We start from the raw sequence: 27,872 nt of genomic DNA, 5'->3' as shown, positions 1-27,872 counted from the left end.
GAATACAGTTTGCTTTCACGCTCAATAAACAAGGGAAAGCATTTGTAGAGTCCTTCCTCTACCAGCAACCTCCCCCTAGCATGTCGGTCCTATGAATGTAACATTATGCAGTTTCAAAAACCACCCAAAAAGGAAAAACACATGAAAGTGAACACTACTGCTTCTAGCTGGTGTATTTACCAATTTAAATCAACATACCCATGTGTTACATTTAAAAAATAACAGTGTAAGATTTCTACGGTGAGTGCCGGATCAACAAAAGATCCTCTTTTCAAACATCGACTTGCAATGTTGATAAAAGAAATACTCTTGGGCCTCCTCCTATTAATTTAGAAAATCATGTCTGGAAGGGAAAAGAGTGTCTTTTGGATCTTAGTGGAATTGCTAATTTTGCCTCACTGGTTCTGTGAGGCAAGGTACGTTTGTTGGTACTAATCTGAGCATGTGCTTCCTCATATGCAGTAAGGGCCTGATCACAAACCTTTTTTAGAGGTATAGGTCACCTAAAACAATAAAAAGGTGCATCTCGGGCTGTAAATCTGGAGACCTACTTTGTCAAGTGGAAATATCTGCCTTCCTAACCAATTTTTCGGCTTCAGCATGTCTAGGAAAGGAGTGGAAAAGAGGCTAGGGACAGAAATCCTTGCATGGCTGGTGAACCTATGCCAACCTACACATGCTCAACATTTTCAGTCCTGCCCTGTGATTCTCCAGAGTGAAATCAGCTATCTGTGTGTCCATGAAACATGCCATATGTCTTTTTGGCCTTCTTATCTCCACATGTGTCTCTGATGGCCATATATTACACTCAATGTGTGTCACCACTAATCGTTGACGTTGTCTACTGTCCTCTCATATCATGCTGTGACAACTAATTATAGTTCCAAGACACAGGCAACGTACCTATACTGCTGGGGAGAAGGCAGCCAGGAAGCCCATCACTGTAAAATCCATTCAGTACCCCAAAATCCTCCTCTTCGCCAATAATGCGTGGATAGTGTTGTCTGTGCGTGGCTTGTAAGGCACCAGGAGATTGTGCGCAATGTTGAATGGTACCCTACGAGTGGTGTATGCCTGCACAACAAGGCACTTCCTCTTAAGGTCGTCTTTGACGTTCATTGTAGACATAGTACCCTTCATGTTTCTGCTAAACCTGGGAACAGCGCTAGTCAACCTGTAGATGTCGGACTGGCAGGGGAATAAACATCGATTTCTTTGCTATCCTGATAGTATGGCTCACTATCCAAGTTCTTTATTTGAAGTACTGCTCTTCTCTAAAAAGCACAACTAACTGTTCAATTCATTTTTCTAAGTTGAGCAAGTCTGCATGTTCTGACTTGCCACAAGCTGCACACCACTGGCCCTGATGTGGATCTAAACTATCCAAATAACAATACCCAACATTTCAGTGCCCTAAGGCTGGGCGCCACACTGAAGGCCAAATGTGGCGTGCATCCTTTGGAAAAAAAGTTGAAAATAAATTATTCAGCTGGTATTTTTCTGATAAATGTTAATATTTTATTTAGCTTTTTCATCTGTTCTCCTTATCTAGTTTCTCCAAAATAGATATACTATAATTATTCGTAAATCCAAGTGCATTAATTCGTACTCCAGTGCATCTGAGTGAACACGTACATATGCCTTTCCTTCGAAATAGTAATCATTACTTTTAAATAAAGCTGCAACATTTTCGGACGAACAATAAGCCCAGAATAGTTACATACTAATCACAGACACTTCTGTGGCCGTGACCATAGACGGAACACTAGGAAGAAATATGAACCATATGGAATACTTACACTTGAAAAAAACCAACCAATGCCCACATGCTTCAAAGCTCATACAATATCACAAATTCCAACAGATACTAAGAGGTGTAAGGATCTCTCCAAAATCTGCATAATCTAAGTGAAATGATATGTTGATAAGAAGTGGAATGGAATTTTGAATAGTACTGGACCTCATTCTATTAACAATTGAGGAATTATAAAGAACTTCTTATAAAACTGGAAACTTAAATTGAAGAAAAAGTATTGGAGGACATTAATATAGAGAATGATAAATATATAAAGGACATTAAAGAATGGAAAATGAATACATTCAGAAGAGACACTGACCACTGAGGAGTATATCTGGCAGGTACGTATGCAGGCAGAAGAATCTTAACTAAAGTGGAATTGTAATTCACTGAGGAGTCAAGTAATTTTGATGGTGGTAGATAGCCTATATATATACAAAGGCAGACAACAAGATCAAAATACAGGGAACTCACAATCAAAAAGATTAATTTCAGAACCAGGGCCACTCTGGTCAGAGAATAGAACCAGGGACCTCAAGAGAGGATGATTAAGATAAACCATATACAGTGGGAACAAACATGGTAACACTCAGCACCAAAAGCTTTTTTAAGGGGAGTAAATAAACTAAAGGTAACAAACATACCAGGAGAGGGTATAGAAAAAATAAAGCTGTGGAGCTAGACAAGAGCCTTGTGATTAATATTTATCAATTTAAACTATCCAGATTGAATATTCAGCAAAGAAAAATGGAACATATAAAACCACGACTGCAGGTTCACATCAGTGTTTTTCTAATTCATGAGACAGTTGAGATTAAAACACTTTTTTGGCCACATTGGATGCAGCTCTTGTCAAAACATCATCAGAAACAGTTGAATTTCAATAAAGAAATCAAGATTTAATGCACCAGTCATCCTTAAAATCGTATATGCATTTGAGGAACTGTCACTCAAGGAAATTAACAAGATTGACTATCAAGCTGACAAAAGAAGGGGAAATGTCAAGCCCCAACCACAACATTGAGATATAGGTAGCGGAGAAAGGTGGTGTGATAGTTCCGATGGATGCAAACTTTTACCAAGAGAAATTGGAACGTATCTGCATATTTAAGAAACTGGATTTTATGATCCAACCAAAGAATGAGAATGAATACCAAAAAGCATTCTAGGTAAACCTATAGATATGGACAGCATGTCGTAAAATACTAAACACTTTGTACATGTGGAACATCCCGCAATTCTGTACATTTACTTGCTTCCAAAGAGACATAAAAGTCTGTTTAACACACCCATGCATCCAATTGTCTCAGTTTTGAACTCGCTATACCAGCCAATTGGGAAATTCCTTGATTGTTTTCTACAACCTATTTTAAAGGCTATGCCATCTTAAGTCAAAAATAGTATTGATTTCCTTAGAACATTTTAGACAGTACCTATGGGAAGATGTACATTCTCTTTATATGTTGATCCTGATCGCAGACACGTTGGCAGCATAAGCTTGGGCCTTATTAAACCAGCCACTAGAAGGTACCTCAACAATTTTCTAATTGGAACTTTTGCCCTTCCCATTTTACCAGACATGTTTTCATAATAAAGAAAACCCTTCTTGTAGTTCACTGGAACATTTATAGTTTTGGGCCAACACAGACGTATGATAATATTTTTATATTTAAAATATGCCAAGAAAATATACTTTCAAAGGAAGGCTGGACAACCGGGATTACACCGTATGTCGAGTACATTGTCAATATTTTCTATGTTGGTTAAAATTAAAGAAGAAATTGTTGATGAGAATTGAGGGAGTGAACCATCTACACACTAATATAATATGCACATTCAAAATAAATGAAACAGCTATTGGATTTCCTTGAAGTAAAAGTGACTAGGAGTATTAGGTACCAAAATTGTTTACGAAAAGCACCAATCAGGATAAAATGTTAAAAATTTTAGGTGTTTCAGCAATGGCAGTTGAAGCAGAATTTGCCTTATTCACAACTCATCCGAAATGAATGGATCACCACAAATTAGGAAGATTTTGAGGAGGAGAAAATAAAATTAAAATAACATTTTTGAACTATAGATATACACGAGAAACTGGAGAGAAAGCATAATTGAGAATAGACTCTGTGAATGAAACACGCTCTTTTGCGAAATACCCCCAAAACAGGTCCAAAGAATTACATTACAACTTTGAAAAATCATTGCAGCAGATAAGGATTTTAAAAAGCTATTTGTGGGTCTCATGTGTTATCTTATCGAAGAAATAGAAACATGAAAGAAATAATCGTGAAAAAGCAAAATTACTAACCACTACACACCAACTAAAGGAATAACGCATGTTCAAACTGTTATAACTGTAATATTATCAACAAAGAAGAAATAATATCTCACCCCTCTACCAGGGAGAAAATAAAAAATACAATGAACCTGGGATTCTTCATCTACAAGTCATATTGCATGTACTTGCTGAACTGCCCTTCTGATATGGGTTATGTTGGCAAAACAGAGAGAAAGTTTAAAACAATAGTAATTGAACAAAAAAGTACAATAAGGGCTAAGAGTGTCAAGTCAGATCTTACAGTATGTTTCATGGAGAAAGGCTTTAATGTGTCACAATTAATGTTTTAAGTTATTGAGGTGGTTCCATAAATGAAATATGGTGATGATAGATAAAGGGGATTGGCACAAAGGGAGATATTTTAAATCATCAAATTGACCATCATCTTTCTGGCATGTGCAAATGACAACATGGAACTGAATTGCTATTTATAAAGATCTATAACTTTTTGAAGCTCTCTTCAACAGGAATCCGAGAACTTGGATATGGTATAGAACCTAATTTTGATTAATTTACTTGAACATATTATATGCACACGCGGCTGGGAGTTCACTAAAGATGGTGTTTAAAACTAAAAACAATACAGGTGAATGTACATGGTAGAGACTTTGCTTCTGAGAAAGAGGTGTGATGAAATAATAACATATATTGTGAAAGGAGGAAACGCAAATGTATGTTGTATCTACGCCTCAAGAAACCCACCAATTACTATACAAGTGCTAGCACAATGAAATGATCACATGGAAGATGCCCTCTGATGTTTAGAGGTTAATTGTGGTAGCGCACTAGTACACTTTCATGCTAGCAAAGATTTCCAGTGACTTAACATCTCAGATGATTGAAAGAGGAAGCAGGATCAAACGCTGTGTAGGGAGGATTGGCTATGACCAGTGAGAGAACCTGGACAGCTGTTAGTTCTAAATATAGGGAAAGGAGGGAGCACATGCACTCTTCAGTTGAAATGTCTGTTTTTGGTACAACAAATTATGACTATGCATGGGTGTTCCACATGTTCACAGGTAATAAGAGCTATGAATGAGCAGTGAAAAGGATGGTGAGATGAAATTAAAGTGCTGTCCTTAATTTGTGGAGCTCAGCAGCAGATGCAGATTTCATAAATGTATTTGATTCAGTTGGAAATCCATGAAATAGCAGTTGTTGATTCCAGAAATTAATTTAATTCAGTTGGAAATACATGATGTATATAGGGGAGTTGAAAAAGTTGATTACAGTAGTGATGCAAACTACGTATTGGACAGAGATGACATGAGATTGTGCCCTGTACACCTAAGACTCATGATGTCAACCTGAAACATGCTGTGAAGAGGTGAAGTTTTGTTACTAGAACTGTACGTATGCAATTTATCAGATTAATAGAAGTATGATAGCATCAGTGACAGGATCACTGCATACAATAACATTTGTGACACATTCTAACATTATGTTTCGTAAGCATTTTACCAAACTGTGATTGTTTTTCTGATCATTATTATGCTTAGTCCCCTGAAAAACAGTATGTTTGATCAAAATGCATTGAGACATGAACTAATGCACTTGGATTTGAAAATAACATGTTCACTTCTACCACAGAAGTAACAAAGTATGAATTATTTATTTTCAATGTTTTCTAAAGGACACAAGCCTTGCGTTGTCCTTCTCTGTGTTGCCAGTCATATGACACTCAAATATTGCCTATGGTTATTTAGATTATTACATAAATCTCCCACACTTTGGGCTTTGCCTTTGATGGAGTCTGAGTGCAAACTACAATCAACTGCTAGTTCTTACCAGACACCTTCTGCCTGTGATCAAGGTAAGTATAGATCTAGCAGTCTTAGCTCCACATCTAAGTACCTTGAAGGTATATCATCACTATATTATCAAGATATATAGATGTGAAGTCGGGAATAGTGCGGCTAAGCTAAAATGACCTTTTTATGCTCAACTTGATAAGTAGTAGTTGATATCCTCAAGTTGATATTTTTGGCAGGACAATATTGAAAATGTGACATTGTAGTAAAGCACCCCATGTATCGTTGAAGATTGTATGGCAGTGTGTGTTTGCCCCTCCCCAGGCTCGAGTGTGTACAGAGGTGTTCTCTCCTGCAGCTAGGTTTACGGTAGTGACCCATGACCTGTAGCCAGTAGCCATGATCCCGGTACCCTCTGAGTTATGTCTCTAGCCCTTACATTTCATGAGATGTACAGATTTGGATTGATGGTCGTATACTAACCTTATATTCAAGGTTCTCAGTTCTAACGGGTGAACCTGCAGGCTCGAGGCTGCCCCTCCTCTTATGGATTCCTTCCTAACCTGATATTGTTACTGTGACCTGCTATTTTCGAAAAAGAAGCCGTTTGTATCATTTACCTAACGGAATACAATTTGGGTGTTTATCCAGATCCAGCCCCAAACATTTTAGTGTGATGAATTGTGATTTCCAAGACCAGTTTTGACCTTAGGTGGTGTTCCCTTAACATTGCCCCACTATAAATTCTGACTCCTGGATCCATTGTAGGTTTGTTGATTGGACACTAACACTGTTGTCAATTGCCAGAATGGTAATGTAACGTTTCCATTTACATTGGTAGACTTGTGGTCATTTTGAATGGTGGGTTTTGGAGTTTTGTGCCATTTTGCTTAATACTCAGTCACATTTGTAAAACACAGTGAAATATACAACCTTGCTCCCAAACCACTGAAACACTAGGGAGGGAGCAGAAGGATCATAATCTTCATACATTATAGTAGTCTGTCTTTTATCATTTCTCCACTGACTGGCTTACATAAAAACAAGTTCATGACATCCGCTGAAGACAGCATATACTTTTCCCATAGGGCAGCTTTAGCCATAGGACCCTATGCTATTTTAGCATAGCACATTTCTACACAACACCTACCCTACTGCCTCATATTATGTAGCTGGGTCTGATTTTGGTTTGAGAGATATACAGTAGTTGAGTTCTAAACTCAGTGAACCTTTATGATTATGCCTTGACTGCTTGAGCCACTAGTCTTAGATGGCCATGTGAAAGAGGGAGTAACCTGGTCGTCTACCTGGGACATTAATAGTGACCTACAGTGCCCACCACACAAACTGCCCATTAATTACTGGCTACGCAAAGTGCCTGACCGGTGGCCTTTCAAACATTTAGGAAATTCCAACAATCATACATTTGCAAGACTTTTGTTTTCAAGGTGGAACGATGATAGGGGTCACCCTCTGTTTCACTTGTTCCACCAAGCTTTAAACTGATGAATTAAATGACATATTCAACTGATGAGTGAAAAATCTTCGGGTGTATGGTTAGGACTTTATGGTGCATTCCTGAAAATCATGTGGTGTACATTTCTAGTGCTTAAACCTTTAAGAAAGGTTTCTGTGAAGAACACTGAAAGTATAAGACAAGGGGTACAATGTTATTTGTGACTCATGCATGATGGGAGCAATTCACAAAGAAAGTAGTAAACCTGCACCTATGAGATTACTTGTCTGAACAGGTGCACATTTACAGATTTTCTGATTTTTTAAATTGATAAACTGTCCCAGTGGCACGCCTGGAAAGCTGTACAAGGGGAAGGTTTCCAGACATACTGCTGGGAATTTCTCGTGACATATTGATGGGGCTCTCAAATCCCCAATGCATAAATCTATATAGTGTACATTTACGGCCTAGGGAAATGGAGCCCAACATACAAATGCATATTCTTTTTTTTCTACTTCCTAATATAAAAAAAATCCTTATGGAGAAACCTCTATCCAACTTCCTCTCAACGTTTGGAGGCAAACTGGTCCCCTTCCCTTCCGGAAAGTGGAACTAAACCAGCCCTTTACAGGAGTAAATCTCTGACCATTCGTATGGTAGGAAACAGTCAGATTGGAGATTGTGAATGCTCAAGAATGCTCACAAATGCTCAAATTAGTGAGTGTTCCCAAATCTATAAGTCTAAACCTGCCTTGTTCCCACCACTTCTCACCCCTTGCGTGGGAGTCATTATTGCATAGTTCCCTGCAGTCGTGGAGGAAAAATACATTATATACATTGAAATATATTAATATATTGTGAGAAGTCAATATTTATGGCTATAAGGATTTCCAATATGAATTTACAGATATTTTGATGATAAACAAATGTTTACTGCTATATATTTACCACTAAAAACATTTTTAAATTGCCCCATGTGTGCTTACGGATACAAAAACGAGGAAATGCTTAACTCATTTTGTACCGCTTTAGGACTCTGTGCTCTTTACCACTGCTAACCAGTGCTAACGTGCTTGTGCTCTCCCCTTTAAATATGGTAAAATTGGCTTACACCCAACTAGCACATTTAGTTTACTTATTTGTCCCTCGTAACGGGATACTACATGTACCCTGGGCCTGTGAATTAAGTGATACTAGTGGGGCTGCAGCCCCCCACCTAAGCAGCTCTCCAAAACCTGTCTTAGGCTGCCTTTGCAGCCTGTTTGTGCAATTTTAAACTGACATTTTGAGCTGGCAAAATACCCTTTTTGCCAGGCCTAAACATTCCTTTTTAATAAATATAAGTCACCCCTCATGCAGGCTCTAAACAGCCCATAGGGCAGGGTGTGGTGTATTTAAAAAGTTGTACATGTACTTTTACGTTTGACATATTCTGGTAGTGAAAAATCTCAAATTCATTTTTTACCATTGCAATCCCTACCTCGGCTATAGGATAACATTGGGTTACCCTATTTAATGTAAGGTGGATTTGATGAGCACTGCTTGTCACCTGTAAGGGTATCCAGGGTCTGAGTAGTTTAGAGTAGACATGTGGTGATGGTCTCACAGGAGGTCTAATTGAAAAGCCAGGTCTTTAGCTTCCTGGGGAATTCAAGAAGTGAGGCGGAGGCCATGATGTGTGGCTTGATAGGAGAATGATCGGCCTCCGAGTCTGCTTCTGCGGATATGCGGGGCGTATGTGCGCTGATGCTGAGCGAAGTAGTCTGGTTGGGTTGAAGCAAGTGAAGCCGGAGATTGATGTATTTCGTATTGTATGTTGACTTGAATGTGTGTGTGCGAAGTTTGAACTGGCAGCACTTTTGTATAGGGAGCCAGTAGAGTAGAGCTCTCTGAGGAGTGGTGTGGTATTGTCAAGGGAAGTCGAGGAGGAGTTGTGCGGCAGCACTTTGGATGCTTTGAAGTCTGTGAAGAGCTCGTGTTGGAATGCCGGTGTAGAGTGAGTTACCATAGTCCAATCTACTTGTGATTATGGCCTACGAGATGATACGTCTGATGTCCAGTGGGAGCCACTTGAAGATTTTACGTAACATGCGGAGGATGTGGAAGCATGAGGAAGTGAAGGTGTTGACCTGGGACTTCAGGACTTACTATGTTTAATAAATGATAACTTTTATTTGGGAGCAAGAAGGAATATCATGTTTGCTGTCTGAAGAATTGTAATTTAAAACCCTCTTTAATGGTTAAGTCTGATTTTAAGTCACAAAAAGCGCTCAAATTAGGAGAAAGCAAATGGAGTTTTACACTGAGAAAATTGAATCTGCTAAAAAATACCCCCAAAAAATCTTTAGTATTGTCAAACAACTTACTTCCTTAGAGCGCGTCACAGCAGTATTGCCTGCATCTGCAGACTACTGTAATAAAGTAGTTGTTTTTTTCTTGGGAAGGATAGAGAAAATATATGCTTCCTTCCCTGAAACCAGCAGGAATTATATCTCTGCTCCACCAAAAACTGAAACATCGGGTGAGGGAAGCTTTACTTTTCATCCTCCAGAGGAAGGTGACGTACTACAACACAGCATTCAAATCAGGCTCTCCCTTGGATACTATTCCTCCAAATATGCTACTGCAAGGGAAGGAAGCTATCTCACCGGTGCTCACTAATCTGCTGAAGGTGTCTTTCAGCTCAGGGCAGATTCCAAGTAATTGGAAACACGTAATGGTGGTGCCATTACTAGAGAAGCCATTTTTAGATTCGGCGCTCCCAGAAAATCTTAGACCAGTATCTCTGCTTCCTTTCTTTGCAAAAATTGCAGAGAAATTTATAAATATCCAATTTACTAAGTTCATGGAAGAAAAACAGGTTCTCCATGAAACTCAATCTTGCTTCAGTGCGCTTCACAGCACTGAATCGCACTTACTACTGGCTTCTGAGGCGCTAAAAATAGCAGCGGATGAGGGAAGGACGGCAGCACTGATTTTGCTGGATTTGAGTGCGGCATTTGATACGGTCTCCCACGACCTTTTCTTGGAGCGTTTGTGGGAGGCTGGTGTCAGAGGTAACAGATGGGAATGGATCGAGCATTTCCTACAGAATAGATCCTTCCAGGTTTTACAACGTCCTTTTAAGTCCGAGCTATGTCCTCTGTCTCAAGGGGTACCACAGTGCTCTGCCCTCAGTCCAACTTTATTTATGGTGTATATGCGCCCACTGGCAGATACTGTATTGAAACATGGAGTGAAACTGGTGTCGTATGCGGATGCCACTCAGTTGATTGTCACATTAGAGCAAAAGAATGCAGAGGCTGCGCCTAAATTCAAAGCCTGCCTGAGTGATCTTGCGAACTGGATGAAGTTCAGCTGCCTGCAATTAAATGCAGGAAAGACGGAGGTGATGGTGGTTGGAAAAACAGCCCTCCATCTGGTCACACCTGTGGTGGCTGGAGGAACTAGGACCAACCCCGACTCCCAAGTCTAAGATAAAAATGGTGGGAGTCTGATTTGACAACACCTTATCGTATGCAGAGCAGATATCAGCTGTGGCAGGAGCATACTTTGGCATTCTAAGAATGCTATGCAAAATCTTTGACATTCTACTATTAGATGCCAAAAAAAACCATTGTGCAAGCCCTGGTTACAGCTCGTCTGGACTACTGCAACATCCTCTATTTAGGGGTCACAAAAAGTAACTTGAATATTCTACAGAAGGTCCAAAATGCAGCTGCCTGGATGATATTGAATATTCCGAGGCACACATCAGTGGGAGCAGCCTTGAGGGAGCTACACCGGCTACCAGTACAGGCCAGAATTACTTTCAAAGCTCTGTGTTTCTGCCACAGGATTTTCAATGAGAAAAGGCCGAGGTAGCTGCGCCGCTACTTACTGCTTAAAGACCTACCCGGAATCTTAGGTCCATGGGCACTGCTAAGTTGGTTGTGCCAAAAGTTCAAAAGGCATGGTTGGGAGGTAGATCCTTAAGCTTTCTCGCAGCAAAATCCTGGAATAACCTATCTATGGAATTGGGGATGCATCCATCTGAAGCAATGTTTCGTAAAAAACTTCAAACTTTTGCAGTCATCCCCAGGGGATTGGTGTTAAGCGCTCCTGTTGCGAATTGACCGCTTATGCTAGGACCAGTGGTTCCTTGGGGGGTAGGGCTCTGCTGTCATGGACTGAGATGTCTCTAGCGCGGGTACACTCCGTTGGAGGAACCATGCGCTCTATAAACTTTAATCTAATCTAATCTAATTCGGAAAATTACACTCATAGCAAGTTCTAACCATTTGGTTCCTGCAGCCTGTGTACTGGGTCACATGACTAGGTGTTGTTTGCTATTGGCCTTTGTGTATCCCTCCCAGAGAGTATCACAGTAGAGGGTCGGAGTGTTGGCAGAATGGGCCATCCTGATTTGATGGGGCTGGAGGTGTCACTTACCACACTTGCACTTCAAAGACACAGCTCGGCTAACACACAAAGGACTTCACACAAGCCTATTCAGACAAAGTAGGACTAGGACATTAAGGCGGGAAATTCCAGGCACTTATGTGGGGGCTAGTGGGAACTCCATAAGCTTCTCCCACTTCAGAAGGGGCAGCAGGAGTAAATATGGGACCCTCAGACCCACTCTTAATTGCACTGCTGGACCTGTGTATACTACAGAAGAAGGACTACCCTGACGCCAGACCTCAACCCTGATGCCTGAGGCCTGGCCTACTGTCTGAGAAGGAAGACTGGACTTGTGTCCTTCAAGTGACTCCAAAGGTCAGCTGACTGACCTCCTGTTCTGAGCTAAAGGTACACAACAAGCTCCAAAGGACTCTCTGCAACTGCCCAGCTGACCTGCTGCACGGGACCTGGCTGGACCTGCAACTGGACCTGCCTGAACTCTGCTAGCCTCTGCTGGAGTGAGCGCCTGATCCCCTTCTCTCAGGTTTTTAACACGTGATGAGGCTTTGATTGAGCTACTCCTAGAAGAAAAGGACAGGTCCTGAAGTTCTGGGCTCTTCTTGACAGTGAACAGGCCTGTTCACGCCAAGATCTTGCTGCCTGTGCTGAATGGCAACGCGAAGCTCCGGTTGATCCAACTCTGCACTACAGCGACCACCTGTGACAACAGGCAACACAAGATCTTCACTCTGAGATACAGCATTGACAGCTAACGTGAAGCTCCGCAACGACCATCCGCAGTGCCATACAGGACCTTCGCACTGAGGGTCAAGCATCTGCAATACTTGGCCTGCTCTTTGAGCAACAGCAATGACAATCCACGCCCTCTCCTTGCTCCTCGTGGCTTCTTCCACCGCAAACTGGACTCTATGCGCAGGACTTTAGAAAGTAACTTTTTCAGCAGGACTAACTTGGTCCTTTTATCTGGCCCACGCTTTATTGTGGTCAGCCTGAACTTGTAACTTTCACCCTGTCTCGCACGGCCAGAAAACCGTGAGCTCCGTTTTGTGCTTTTTAGACACTACACGTATTTTAAATCTTTAAAACTGCTTATCTCCGGTTCTACTGACTGGATTTTTGTTGTTTTTGTCAAATAATTTATTCATTTTTGCTTTTACATTCAAAATTTATATGGGACTTTTCTTGTGTTGCGTTTTTACTTTATTACTGTTTGTGTGCTTCTGAAATACTATACACATTGACTTTGAGTTAAACTTCACTGCTTTTTGTGCCAAACTACCAGAAGGTTAAGTTAGTGACTGTAGGAGTATGGCTGTTGCTTGAAAAGGGCTCACACCCCACTTAATCAACTACCAAATTTCTCACAGACACATATTCTGTCCTGCTCGTTTTATTTTTATATGTATAAATACTTGTGAATACTGTTAAAATGAAGTGCGCCAAATGCCATGCCAACTCTACACGTTGCTAGAGACGATGTACTGGAACCAATACCATGAATGTGACTCAACAAGGTAAAACCTTACATTTTATAGTGCATGTTATGTTTAAGCCATCCACTTAGATCCTTACCTAATGGGAGTCATCGGGACTTCAATATCAGTTGCTGATGAGAGCGAATGTGGAGCTGTTGTATGAGTTATATCCATCTGTGGAAACACAATGCAATTTTGATAAAAATTTAAATTGTTGGGTTCTGGTAAATTGAATTACAAAATCATTACGTAGGATAAAGTGACACAATTAGTTTTTTAGTTCAGTGCTGTAGGTTCATTTAATCAGTGCCTGCCGTGCAGTTCGGTTTTGAGCTCAATGGAGCACTGGCGCGTGCAGGTAAGACCGGCGGGGTGAGGGTGGGGACTCGACAGATGAAGAAGAGGGAACATTTATTATTTCATTTTCCCTCGTCATCTCTCGAGTCACCGCCCCACCTCTCTTACCTGCGTGGGCCGCTCCTGCAAACAAATAGGATGCATGGATCCTTCAAGATGACTTAATGAGTAAATATTCACTGCTGACATCTTGTGTGATCTGCAGCCCATATGTCTGAGTCCAGGCAAGACCTTCCTAGCCTTCCATTCTTCTACAGATGATACCTTGACTACCATTAAACTTTATTTACAGCTCTTAGAAATGGCAGAAGTGCAGTATGGAGAGCTGAATAAAAAAGATAAAATTGAGTCAGTAGACTTAGTACACGTGTTCAGGCATCCACTTACCATGGGTCTAAAGGGGCCAGAAATGGGGGAGGGATTTACAACACCCTGTAAATACTGACACTCCGGTGTGCGGTATTAACTGGGTGTGCACTCTAATCCACAGACGGCGGCACCTGGCTGACACCAATTTTCTGGGAAAATTCACAAAATTTAGGTGGGATAATGTTTTGAGGGGTGGGTGCATGGCCTGGGTTCCCCTCAAAGAAACCATGGTTGGGCAAAGACCCCCGCTATAAAACAGTCAACAATAATCTTTAGACACCAGTGCATCCTAAATTCTGTTCCCTTTATTCATAACATATAGTCTGAAGAATGATCTGAACTTCATACGTATGTTTGGGGCGACTTTAGAACGGCTCAAAACAATCTGGCTAGAATGTAATTACCAACGCTTCATTAAAACAAGCCTTGGCAAAGCCAATATGTCTGGCCTTGGCAAGATTTATTTTGGCAAACAAATGCAGTAGGTTTTGAAAGTGGAAAATGAACACAAGGGCTAGTTATTCTTCTGAATATATTGGTGCCTGGGCCACTGTGAAACCTTTAACCCACTGCAGTGCTGGGATATACAGCAAAGCTAAAAAAAACAACTGAAACAGGAGAAGGCCATAGCTAAATGCAACAATCGCCTGTTACTCGGCCCTAACCCTGCAGTGCATGCTTTGGAGGTATTATGTGAATGCTATGATTCAACACTTCATGAACAAGCATTGGTGATGCATCGGTTTCGCCTAGTGATATAAATCTGCTAATTTAATTTAAAGTATCATCCAGGCAGAAAGAGGTAAAACTTTACAAAAAAATACGTTGTGGCGAAGGAAAGAGCCTCCTTTCAAGTTTTATTGAAAAGGAGAGATCAATCGCGCTATATAAATCTGTTAATTTAATTTAAAGTATCAGGCAAGACAAAAAAGCAGAAAGAGGAAAACTTTGTGAAAAAATAGTTCCACAATAGCGGATGTTAACAGTATTTTGGCGGTGGGAAGCACAGGAACCAATGAAAAGCAGGAAAGCAAGGGGCCCCTTTAAAATGTATATTAAAAACAATCGATTTCACAAGGATAAACTAAAAATGGCATAAGGATAATTGTGTTAAATGAACAATTACAAAGGTATGTTCCTTTGGAAAAAAAGCGTTTAAAAAAGCGAGATATACCACAATCTGGGGAAATAGGTGGGAGTACCATAACCCATATCCAGGAAAAAGGACTTACGGTGCAGAGCAAGGCACAGGAGGGGAAGCAAGAGTGAGTCCAAGTCAGCAGAAAGGAAGAGGGAAAAGAAAGACATTTGTGCAGCTTGAAAACACTCTGGCCTCTGAAAAAGGCATGGGTGCAGTAATGTGACATGCTGCATCAACACAGAGCACTTTAATACCACTGATGTATGCAGTGGCGTAACTTACAGTGATGAGATCCCCTGCGCAATGTAAAGAGGGGCCACTGAGTCTCGCATTTATCACAGATATTCATTGGCCATAGGCGGAATGGGGTCTCTATGAAGGGTTAGGGGGCCCCTGAAGTGTTTGAGGGCCCCCTTCTCCACAAGGGCAGCAGGGACATCTGTTGTGCCCTTGGATGAGTAGGAAGCTGGAAATGGGTCAAATGTAGTATTAATTTACCCACTGTAGCAAATAAAATAAAAAATATTAGAATCATGAGTGTATCGTAATAGTTGCGCTGCTTCATAAGCAAAGAGTGCAACACCAACAAACCAGCGGGGCTACGCAGATAGAAAACAGAGTTGTACAGGATAAAAGCACAAAGGAAAAAAACATGTAAAAAGGGAAGAAAATAGAGCGGATGCTAAGAGTCATAAAAGAGAAAACAACAGAAAAACAAATGGGAAAAAAGGAAAAGTAATAAAACATGTGAGTTATAAACACTCTCTACCTTTAGGAGGCGCGGTATAGTCATGTAAGAGGCCACGTGCATTATACTACTCCACTCCGAAGTGTAAAGAAATACTTTGTGTTGTTTCAATCAAGATTGGATGGATGAATACAATCCAATGGAGCAGGCTTGGCCGAAGTCTGTCATCTGTTAGCAAATCAGCACTTCTTTCAGGTTAAAACTTACTTAAATTGTTGTTTCTTTTGTTTGTTTCCGCGCCCCGACTGACTTATTATCTTCTCCCACGGGATATTTGTAACTAATGTTTCTATTATGTGCATTCGTCTGGGCAAATCACAATCTCCCCGCGCCAAATAAAGAATGTGACCTTGTGTAATGCAACGCATAGCAATAGAGCTTTGGAAAGCAGCATGTGCCTATATCCAAGAGGAAAGGGGGCAATCATTCTCTGTTCTTTTTTAAACTGATATCTATATTTCATTAAAGGATTTCGGTATTTTCAGGCGAACGGTGCAGGACGCACCTGTTGAGGTCCCGAGCAGCCTCCAACGCCCACCAGCACAACCACGCACCCACGGGCTGCGCCGTGCAGGTGGCATGGAGAAGCCACTTTCCCCTATTCCAACCCAAGGCCCTAGAGCACCATGTGGCCCTGGAGAGGCGCGGCGTCTGGAGCCGGCTTCCATCATTCAGGCCAGGGACCTAGCACAACTTGTGGCCCAGGAGAGGTCCTGTATTTTGAGCCTACCCACCTTTACATAGGCAGGGGGCATGGGGCCAGAGGGCAGCCCTCATCCTCGACTCTGATGCCTCTGAAGAAAATTTACCAGCATGAGTACCACAGCCATCTACAATGGGCTTCAGCACAAGGAAACGTCTGTTAGTCCGCCTCACTCACTTCTGTGGTAGGGGCCCAATGAGAAACCCCAGCAACACCCACGAATGCACACCAAAAACGGGCCCCGACTGTGAGGACAGTTCTTACACCCCACTCTAGCCGGCCCTTTAAGGCGCCACCAATATCCATGAATGTAAGATTAGGCCACCACAGGCCAGGGGGAGCACACGCCCCGTGCCTGTTACGCAGCCAGCGAGAGCAGCACACCCGCACACACCAGTCAGTGCACTAACACCATTCAGTGACCTGGTGTACCCACCAACCCATTCACAGCCACTCCGAGGAAATTCGAGCACAACTCAACTAAGTCTGCAGATCAGTGACATTAAGAAGCCTCATTCTTCACCAGCCAGGTATCAGCCTTGGGAAAATTCTGATTTTGTCCAATTCCATAATCGATCATTTGCACATGCAGCGGAAATGGAAATGGCCCTCACGTCCGGCCTGGCCGACACCCAGTGGAGTAAACAACCTATGATAAACACGGAAGCAGTGGGCACATCAGAACACAGTCTGCCATAAGTTATGCATGTCCAACTGACCGCAATAGTGGACCACAATGCAGAAACTTCAGGCTGGAATTTCACCTACCAGGCAGCTGCCCCACGCAGGAAAAGACATGCTCCAACGAAGGAAAACCCATCCATTTCACAACAGTCTGCTGGAGCAGACCAAAAACCTGTGGGCCAGACAAGACTACACCCACAAGGGTGGGCAGACACCTTACACTTGAAGTTATTGAACAAGGGGTCTGACCTCCCGCTCTGCCTGGGCGCAAGACCACCAGGAGATGAGCATCTCGGAAGACAAAGACATATTCCTCATATCCTACACTGCTCACATGAAGCGTAGCCTGAGACTACAAATGATGAGCAAAGCACTCATATCAGGAACAACAGTCAAGGCCCTCATCGACACAGGAGCATCAGTGAATGTGATGAACGACATGCAGTATGCCGACCTGAAGCCAAGGCCAGTCCTTTTACCCACAAAGATGAAAAGTTCATGCATGGGGGCCAGGAACTGCTCCTGCTGTTAGGGGTGGTGGACTTCATGATATGGAATGGAGAAAAAGAAACACCTGCCAAGTTCCACATTGCCAGGGGAGGATCCAAGACTTTCCCAGGGTGCCACATGGCCTAGGATCTAGGTTTACTATTTTTCACATGGCCCGTCGAAGCCACCCAAGTGGACCACATCATAGCCCAATTTCTGAACCTTTCCCGAGGATAAGGGTGTCTAAAGGGGCAACCAGTGGAGCTACACACCGACAGTTCTTCACAGGAGGAAGACGGAGGGACACTTTTGCTCGCAATTGAGGAATTCCTCGCTTTGAACTATCTTTTTATATGGTCATGGTGCAATACAGCGTGTCCCAAGAAATCTGCCCTAAATGAATTCTTAAGAGGCACTCTACTTCTGAACATTGCATTGCTTTCGTCACACCGACCGAAAATACATATATTTATATATTTGCTTTAGTCGCGCTCTAAACAATACGCTGCATGTTGCAATAGATGAGGGTTCGGACCCAGCCACCAGCCACCATTAGTTCCTCAGGGCACTCCTGAGTACCCCACATTGCATGACACAATGCTCCCTGTGGACCATGATGTTGAGAGGTGAAAGACGTGACAGGATTCCCACCGGCATTGGCTGGGAGGCACCAACCTATGACTGGAGGGCACGCAAGAACAGAGGCAGCAAAATAATGACAAAGCAAGCCAAAAGAGGAGAGCCAGCATCTCACAGCTAGCCCTTGATGACAAAGTGCTAATCCAACATCAACGCCCAGGGTGAAAGTTCCAGATGCCATATGAGAGAGGGCGATGGACAGTCACCCCCATAAGAAGCATCATGGTTAAAGTCTGTTGCAGAGATGAAACAGCCTCCAGGGATGTGTCATGGTTCAAAAAGGTTCATGACACTACCAGTAGGAAAACACTAGGCAGCAGAAAATGATGCAGACACAAATCTTCGCGAATGTAGAGTGGCCACCCCATGCAGCCCTGCAATGATGCCAAACAATACTGACTTCTGTACCAACAACCAGGATGCAGTTCCCACTAATGGGCCACTCCCCCAGGAGATTCGGGGGGCATCGAGGGCCACCCGAAGCCACCGGTATGCCCTCCGGTCCTTCTCAAGCCTAGCCAGAAGCTCGTGGAGTTTGTGTGCCTCACTTAAACAAGTCAGAAGATGCCTCAAGGGTGGGCTAATGTAGAAGGGATGCAGTGAGCCAACAGGCCCACATCGTTAACCCCGATCCTCATGACCACCTACACAACCCCACTGCTGGACGCTCCCATGGGTTATAAATAAACAGGATTGAGACCGCTTGTGGCTAATCATACGAATAAAGTATGTGGTAGATGCACACCTTGTAGTAGAACATATAGTGCGTACACCAACTAGTAACAAAGTTCTGCGTGCAGCCGGGGTATCATTGGCTGATCCCCAAAGTAGGACAAAGACGTAGTTGAAGGCGTTATCCAGACAGGTAACGTCCCCCAGTTGCACAGCGTACCTCCAGATGAGGTAGATATATAGGTTATGTTGATGCACACACTCAATAATACAAAGACAGTAATAGTTACTAAATTCAACACAAGAAAAGCATTGGAGGTCCTTCTCTTTTTTTTATCTTCTTTTATTTTCTTTGTCTTCCAATCCCAACGCGTTTCGTCGCTATGGTAGTCAACCGTGCGACGTCCTCAGGGCTGGAAGCAACAAATAACTTCCATTGTAATATAAGTAACGTACAAATTAAAACAAATCAACAAAACATTAAATTATTTAAAGGGGAGCCCCTAAAGAACCTTATGCTTAAGGACTTAATATCATGCTCACCTATTAATACTATGTAGAGACAAAATAAATTTTGATAGTGCTTCGCATACACACATATATACCAGTTATGTCATCATGTGGTTCCTAATCTCAATAGATGTCCAAATTGCGAAAAGACAGAAAATTCCTGTTGTTGTCGAGTATATTTCACACCTCCAATGTGTAGTGACTATAATTCCAAATAACTCTAAACACCATCAAGCCACCATAGTGTACCAGTGTAAATCACCATATAATAATGACTTGTGGGTACCTCAGATTTCAATTGCCGTTTATGGACCTGAAAATCACCAATGAATAATATCAGGATAAGTTGCGAAACGCATAAGGCAAGATATCACAATACGCTGTATCCAGTTTCCTTTTTAAAGGAAGCCAGTTGTCATACCTTCCGATATCTTCTCAGATGTGCTTCATGTTGAGCAACAAAAACAGTCTCCTCATTTGTAGCGATTCTATCAGTAGTGTTCGTGTATACGTGCCACTTCAAATAATACGTCGCATTTCTCTATTTCTCCTGCAAAGTAAACAAATATGCTCACTATGAACTACCCAACAGAATACATATCATCTAATATCTACTCATTTGTAACCCTATTGTGCTAAGCACTAGGCATGCTCTTACCTCGTCCGTTAATAGCATTTCAATATGGAGGTCCGCAAACGTATTCATAATTCCATTCGATTAAGCCAAAAAAAAAAATTTTAAGGTTCGTGTCCCTGGAGTACGGGGGCCTACGAGTAAATAATGATATTAATGAATAATTAAACTCAATCCCAGAAGATAAATTCTTCGAGCTTTAGTAGTACTATATGATTCTTAAGTGGTACACACCTGTCACGTCTCGGCACTTCTTATCAGTAATGCAGCGGCGGTATAATATTGTCCACGCTAGCATTATATGCCGATTGTAAAAATCAAAGACGCCTATCCCATGTGAACGTTCTGAATAGGCGCCATCTTAGAACGGGAATACTATTATTATCGTTTACTCGGGAAACATTTCCCGTTCTAAGATGGCGCCTATTCAGAACGCTAACATGGGGTAGGCGTCTTTGATTTCTGCAATTGGCATATAATGCTAGCGTGGACAATGTCATACCACCGCTGTATTACTGATAAGAAGTGCCGAGACGTGACAGGTGTGTACCACTTAAGAATCATATAGTATTACTAAAGCTCGAAGAATTTATCTTCTGGGATTGAGTTTAATTATTCATTAATATCATTATTTACTCGTAGGCCCCCGTACTCCAGGGACACGAACCTTAAAATTGTTTTTTTTGGCTTAATCGAATGGAATTATGAATACGTTTGCGGCCCTCCATATTGAAATGCTAATAACGGACGAGGTAAGAGCATGCCTAGTGCTTACCACAATAGGGTTACAAATGAGTAGATATTAGATGATATGTATTCTGTTGGGTAGTTCATAGTGAGCATATTTGTTTACTTTGCAGGAGAAATAGAGAAATGCGACATATTATTTGAAGTGGCACGTATACACGAACACTACTGATAGAATCGCTACAAATGAGGAGACTGTTTTTGTTGCTCAACATGAAGCGCATCTGAGAAGATAACGGAAGGTATGACAACTGGCTTCCTTTAAAAAGGAAACTGGATGCAGCGTATTGTGATATCTTGCCTTATGCGTTTCGCAACTTATCCTGATATTATTCATTGGTGATTCTCAGGTCCATAAACGGCAATTGAAATCTGAGGTACCCACCAGTCATTATTATATGGTGATTTACACTGGTACACTATGGTGGCTTGATGGTGTTTAGAGTTATTTGGAATTATAGTCACTACACATTGGAGGTGTGAAATATACTCGACAACAACAGGAATTTTCTGTCTTTTCGCAATTTGGACATCTATTGAGATTAGGAACCACATGATGACATAACTGGTATATATGTGTGTATGCGAAGCACTATCAAAATTTATTTTGTCTCTACATAGTATTAATATGTGAGCATGATATTAAGTCCTTAAGCATAAGGTTCTTTAGGGGCTCCCCTTTAAATAATGTAATGTTTTGTTGATTTGTTTTAATTTGTACGTTACTTATATTACAATGGAAGTTGTTTGTTGCTTCCAGCCCTGAGGACGTCGCACGGTTGACTACCATAGCGACGAAACGCGTTGGGATTGGAAGACAAAGAAAATAAAAGAAGATAAAAAAAGAGAAGGAGCTCCAATGCTTTTCTTGTGTTGAATTTAATAACTATTACTGTCTTTGTATTATTGAGTGTGTGCATCAACATAACCAATATATCTGCTTTTTTCTGGGGAAGTGGGTGTTTCCCATTGTCTGATGCACCACAATACAATTTAGCAGAATTTTAAAAAGACTGTGTAAAAGTGTAGATGCACCTGGTCTACTATACACCCCTTCTTTCCCTTTCTCCAGATGAGGTAATTGATCCAATAAATCAAAGGGAAACAAGCTCGTAAAGAAAAAGGAGAATAAAAAATTTGAGCAACAATGTATCAGGTAAAAAGTGTGAAGATTTAAGATCAGCTGAACCCATGTATAATGATTCAAAAAGAATTTAAATATGCCCATACTCACGGGTAACCATGTTAAAAAACAATGGTGAATTTAGCAATGTGTCAAGGAGGGCTTCATGCAGTTATATGAACTGTGTCTGGTTGGAAACTAAAAAAAACATGAGGTTCGACAAAAGGGATGGTGAAATCAACATGGTGTCAGGTGAGGCTTTGTGCGGTGGTGTAAGCAATGAGTGTAACGAGATTGAAAAACGGGTTGTTCAACAAAGTTGTTGCTGTAAGAATACGGAAAACGGATTGATTGACAAGGTAAGACAACCACATTGAAAATTAAAATTACTCAGACCTAAGCGATCTTACTTTGATTTATTGGATCAATTACCTCATCTGGAGTTACTCTGTGCAACTGGGGGACGTTACCTGTCTGGATAACGCCTTCAAATACGTCTTAATCCTAGAATGACCGGCGCCCCCCGCGCCTAGAGGCGGGGCGCCCTTAGTAGCGCCACGGGACTGGACCTTCCCCCAGGGCAGGAAAAGGGGGCTGAACGAAGTGACGTCGTCAGGGCGCGCTGGAAGGCTTATTTGAATCTGCGCCCTGCGATCCTCAGCCTCTTTGTCCCTTCGAACCTCTGGCAAGCTGCAGGGGCACATCATCGACGCGGAGAGAGTTCGAGTCGGCGGTGTGCCGTGTTTGGCACAGGAGGTTTGAGGGGGCCTTAGGCGTAGTGTTAGGAGAGATTGTCGATCATGTAGTTAAATAAATATTGCCTTTTAGAGTGAGAGGCGTCTCAGCGCCATATGCGGCGGGGCGCGCCTTTGTTTCTTGTTTATTTCCTTTCCGTGCAGTTACAGGAAAGATACGGTCGTCGATTAAGGCATTTCGCCACAATATGCGAAGGGAATCTCCCCTTTACTGTCGAGGGGCACGGTGGTAGATGGTGATATATTGCCCGATTGTAATGCCTGCAATGGGGGAGGTAACGAGGCCGCCTTTTGGTGCGGGAAGCAGAAGGGGTTCGGAAGCTGCCGCGCCGCCGGTCGCAGCTCGAAGCAAGTGAAAGTTACAGCAGGCAGCGGGGTGAGGGGACCTCACAGCGTAGCAAAATTGGCAATGTTTGTACTCGGGGCCTTTTGTCGAGGCGTTAGTACTTTATTTGGATAATTAGTAATTGCGTGGGGGACCGGGCGGGGGCCTTGAGACGCGGCGGGAAGGTTGTTTTTTAAAATACCAGGGTCTGACCTGCAGCAATTAAATTTGGGAATTAGTTATAAAATAAGGTGGGTCCGTTAAAGGTTACCTGGTAGAGCCTGACGATTTCCTGGCATTGTCGAAGCAGCGGCGATTAAAGAGTAGGCGCGTTTAGGCAGCGCGTTGTGGGAATAACGTTATAGAAGGCTACAGTCGGTATTTAAACTTCTGGGCACACTGCTCCGCTCAGAGCTGTTTTTCAATTATTTCTCCAACGAGAAGGCGCTTTGATCTTTGGCAACCGGTTATAACATTAGGCTTGACATAGCGATTATTTATATTTTAAAACAGACGCATTACAGAACCTAAAGGTCCCGACTGAGTGAAAGCCGCAGGACATATTTCAATTGGTGGAAATACCTCACCATTCAGTCGCCTAGTCTAACTTGTGTTTTATGACATAAAACGTCAGTTATGATGTGCAGGCGGAAAGGAAGGACCGGACGGCATCGGGGGAGGAAGCGCGTTGTCTGGCATCAAGCTTGGGATGGTCGAGGCAGTATGGCCTGTAGGGCGGGACGCGGCGCCAGAGAGTGAGTAAAGCGCTCAGGAGTGCGGGTTGTCACGGATGTGGCAGCGGTGTGTATCTGAGGTACCAACGCTGTAAATGACCTATTTCCCGCTATGGAGAGTGATATATGTCAACAAACACATATAATTCCCAGGGATTTCTATACTAATACCGTGATATAGTTCCTCTTAATAAGATATGACTACTGTGTAATTATAGAGTGGTGAATAAAATGTATTTATTGAGTTCAAATAAGCGAGAGAGAGTTGGAGTTGGGCAAAGAACAAGTCTCGTTTTAAATTCGTAAAGCTGAAGGCGTGAATGGAACAAGCACGGCCATGTCGTTGGAATAATTTAGTGAAAAATAATAATTGTGTGATCCTTCGTGTCCACATCGAGTCGGCCATTGCAGAGAAGAGAGGCTGCAGATTAGTAAATGTTCAGGGAATAGAAAGGCAGAGTGAAGAGTCTTGTTATAGACATAAAGAAACAATGTGGGAGTGAGGTAATATCAAGGCAAGAATGTGGGTAGCGCCGGGGCGGCCGGCAGGGCGGCGAGTATTCCTGCGATGCGGTTTGGGACCTTGGATGCGTACATTGCTGCTGCAAATCCTATGTACCCTGGGGGCGGGGTTGGTGGGTTTCCCTGTTACCGGTGTGAACGCCATGCATGCTTGAGTTTGTTTTGGAAGGCTTGCATGCTTCAATGTTTTGAAAGGCTTTCTTTGTAGTGCGCTGGCGGCAGACGGGTTTTGGGAGTATTCCCGGTCCAGTCCAGGTCCGTTGGTAAAAGCGTTGAGGTTCAGGGGTAAAAAGCCACTGTGTAATTGTTAAGAAAAGCGTGGGGCCAGTCACTCACATCTGTCGGATACTTTTCAGGCCCCTTCAGATTACTCATCTATCAATCCCCCTATAGATTACCCTCTCGTCGCCTGTACTAGAGATATCTCTGTGGCACGACCGGTTAGCGCGTTCAGCTAATAACCGAAAGGTTGGTGGTTCGAACCAACCCAGAGTTTGATGTAATCAGAAATGTAATCTGCGAGAATCATTTATGTTCGTCACCTGTTACACCCTGAGCTCTTTAATGCAGAGAGCCCGGCTGATGCAACATGCTAGAAAAGAAAGAGCTTTTAACAAATGGGGTCTGCACGCTAGTAGTGGGCATTGCTTCCGGGTGGGCGTACGCTTATTACCACTCTCGGTACATTGCAATGAGTCAGTGGGATAGGGGCCGCACGTGGAAATACAATAGGCGCCGGATGTGTACCTGAATCCACACGCTATAGGTCACCTGGTATAAAGCATAGACAAGTTCTCTAACTAGCAGGATTTGCGGACTGGCTTTCCTTCATTGACAAGGTACACGTTGGAATAGGCTTGCAGGCACAGCTGAGCAGAACTTTACGTATTCGGGTAGCCCCCATCACACAAACTCCAGTAAGGTTATGCAGTCCAGTAGGAACTCTGTAGATCTAAAACCGGACAATGCTGTTATTTTAAAAACAGCACATACTCATTTCCATTTATGTTACCAGCAATAAGGAAATCAGCCATTGGTCTCAGTCACTGTTAGTAGGTTTGGGCCCAATGCTCCCGTAAGTGGCAATAACCAAGTTTCCTGGGGGTAACACGGTACGGTTAGAAATGCCAGCCATAATGGTCCGGGCGGCTAAGTCTCTGAGGAATGTAAAGCAGCTTGTTTTACCTTATAATCTCTTGAAATACCAATTGAAAAGACACCACACAGGTATTTATGTCAATATATATGTATTTATTGCTAAATATACACTACTAATCTCCTTATGTGATTAGAGCCAGGTAACATTCAAAGATCAACAATTCTCAATAATTAAGGACAAATATGGCTGTAGCCCTAGGGGCGTACCAGACCATTTATTTTAAAAAAAAAAAAAAAAAAAAAAAAAAAAGGTTTAACAGTTCAAAACGTTTACCTTCTTCCAGTTAGCTGTGAAACGTTATGGTTAATTCAACACAAAGGACATAAACTCTGTCTTGCCAACATAATCACATGGCTGGTGCGATAGTATAGGAGGAATCAGCCTTGGTCTGAAGTAGAACGTCTCACCAAGGGCTCATGGTGCTGCTAAGAAGTCAGGAAATAGACGAAATTCTGTCTGCTTACAATTACCCTTGAGCCGCTAGTGCTGGGGAACCAATTCTGGCATGGATGTAGTTTTTTGTTATGTTTTCACGGCGATGCCAATAAGTGTGAGGGGACAGTACAAAAACATTCTAAAGGCTTGGTTACAGGAGGACCCCTTCCAAAATCCAAGTTTACAATCACCAGTTTGTGCCGATATGGAACAGTATTTATTCCTTTCACGTAGGGGGTCTTTTGCGAAGGACATAATAACCGTTAGGGTAGTAGTCAGTTTGGGGTTGAACGGTGAGTATCGCTGCGCGGGCTACCGGGTCTGGCTAGTTACCAGGCAATAAATTAAATCATCCAGCCGCTGCTTCCCTCGACCAAAGGGCAACGCCATCCTCACATAGTGTTGGCCATGCGGGGGCGGGAGGATTTAATAGAGGCACTTAGCAGAGGATACGGTAACCAGAGGCTCCCTGGTAAAGGTTGTTATGGAGTGCAATTTACAAACTTCACCTCGGGCACAGGGTAACACCCAGCAGGTGCTACATTATCATGGTAACCCAGCCATTTATACCCCTGTGGCAGCCTGCAACCACAGGTCTTAACAGTAAGGGGCGAAGCAAAACCAGCCTTTTATACCCCTGTGGCGGCCTAAAACCACAGGTCCTAACCAGTAAGGGGCAAAGCAACACCACTCACAAAGTGAGCAGCCTGTCAGAGGGTGGAGCAATAGCTCAGAGGGTGGCAGTGCAGGAGTCCAGCCCAGTGCAAGTCCGGCTGAAGAAGGTCTGTTGATGGACACAAAATATGTAGCATAGCCGAGTGGTTTCCAGGCACAAGGAGGTGCCTGGTTGGTAAGTTAACTTTGACTGATGTTAGCAGGTAACGGTATAGGGCAGTAGTTAGATTTTCTTGCAGAAGAAATGGGGGCTAGCCCAAATGTGGACTGATTTACTTGACTTTCCCCTTGGAAGGGGGTTGAATTAATGTGGGCACTGGGCAGGCAGGAGGGGGGACTGACCTGCTGGTGGTCCTGGCCTTTCTGCCCTACCCCGGGATGCCAGAAATTGAACATTTTGGGGGATTTGGCCTAGTGGTAGGTCTCCCCTGGCAGGGATGGACCGCGTTGCGGTGCCCTGGAAGTTACTATTCAAGGGATGACCTTGGTTTAAGGTGAGGGCGATGAATACGGTTAAGGGGCCTGCTGGCACTTGACTTTAACCTCTTTGAAAGGTTCCTTTGTAAAGAAAGGTTGATATACTGAAGAGTGGCTTGCGCAATCTATGAGCTGTTCATCTGCCCTATGACCTGCGGGAGATAGGGTTGGGCCTTCCCAACTAGGTGGGCATTAAGAGAGGCTTCTGGACAATGTGCCTGCTACTGAGGTTAGTTGCCAAGATGTTTATCTAATGCATTCTTGGGCCTGGTAAATTATCACAAGGCTGTAAGAGGGAGCGTTATTACGCCACCGCTCAAGGATCAATGGTCTGAAGGGAAGTTTCTATATGTGGTCGGTAGGATAACGCAGGCAGTATAAGTTAAAGGGGTTCTGGTTAAGGCCAAGGACAAGCTAGGGAAGAAAGTGATACGGGCGACCAGTAAGAGGAAGGTAGCGGGTCCAACACTTCCTCCGCTGTCCTGGGAGTCCAGGGGAGTCTAATTGGGTGGCGCTAGCATCTACGCACCCGTACGGGCGGAAATGTTATGGAGGGCCTGGGATAGTAGTTCCCTTTAGGATAACGGTGGGGGAAATACAGCTGGGGACAGGTTCCGGGCAGGGGGTCATGGTTTAATTCAGGGCAAACAGGAGATGGTGTAAACTAGGCTCTTCACAATTAGATGGTCACTGTAAGGGGGCAGGTAATGTATCACAAGACGCCCAGATAACAAAAGAGAGAGGTGGAATCA

At 42.9% G+C, this 27,872-nt stretch overlaps 1 protein-coding gene and 2 long non-coding RNA genes across 11 annotated transcripts in view; 1 reads left to right on the top strand and 2 right to left on the bottom strand.

Annotated features, from left to right (window-relative positions):
- LOC146830535 (tyrosine-protein phosphatase non-receptor type 22-like) overlaps positions 1-27,872 on the bottom strand; it is a 542,480-nt gene that overhangs the window by 214,050 nt on the left and 300,558 nt on the right. For all 7 annotated transcript variants that reach the window (XM_085604743.1, XM_085604742.1, XM_085604746.1 and 4 more), the window contains one exon: positions 13,320-13,396. In XM_085604743.1, coding sequence (XP_085460869.1) covers positions 13,320-13,396 — 77 coding nt within the window. The remainder of the gene's footprint in view (positions 1-13,319; positions 13,397-27,872) is intronic.
- On the bottom strand, positions 19,353-20,523 carry LOC146830537 (uncharacterized). Of its 3 annotated transcripts, XR_014961438.1 has the most exons (5): positions 20,403-20,523; positions 20,193-20,302; positions 19,956-20,084; positions 19,821-19,847; positions 19,353-19,437 (listed from the first exon to the last, which is right to left on the bottom strand). It is a non-coding gene; the product is annotated as an uncharacterized LOC146830537 (long non-coding RNA). The 3 variants fall into 3 exon arrangements; XR_014961439.1 differs by lacking the exon at positions 19,821-19,847 and having other exon boundaries at positions 19,361-19,437; XR_014961437.1 differs by lacking the exon at positions 19,353-19,437 and having other exon boundaries at positions 19,655-19,847.
- On the top strand, positions 20,577-22,481 carry LOC146830536 (uncharacterized). Its single transcript, XR_014961440.1, has 3 exons — positions 20,577-20,710; positions 21,029-21,157; positions 21,676-22,481. It is a non-coding gene; the product is annotated as an uncharacterized LOC146830536 (long non-coding RNA).

Source organism: Triturus cristatus, chromosome 5_1 (assembly GCF_964204655.1).
Source record: "Triturus cristatus chromosome 5_1, aTriCri1.1, whole genome shotgun sequence".
Lineage (NCBI taxonomy): Eukaryota > Metazoa > Chordata > Amphibia > Caudata > Salamandridae > Triturus > Triturus cristatus.
The sequence above is the reverse complement of the archived record's forward strand: the minus strand, read 5'-3'. Positions and strand labels throughout refer to the sequence as shown.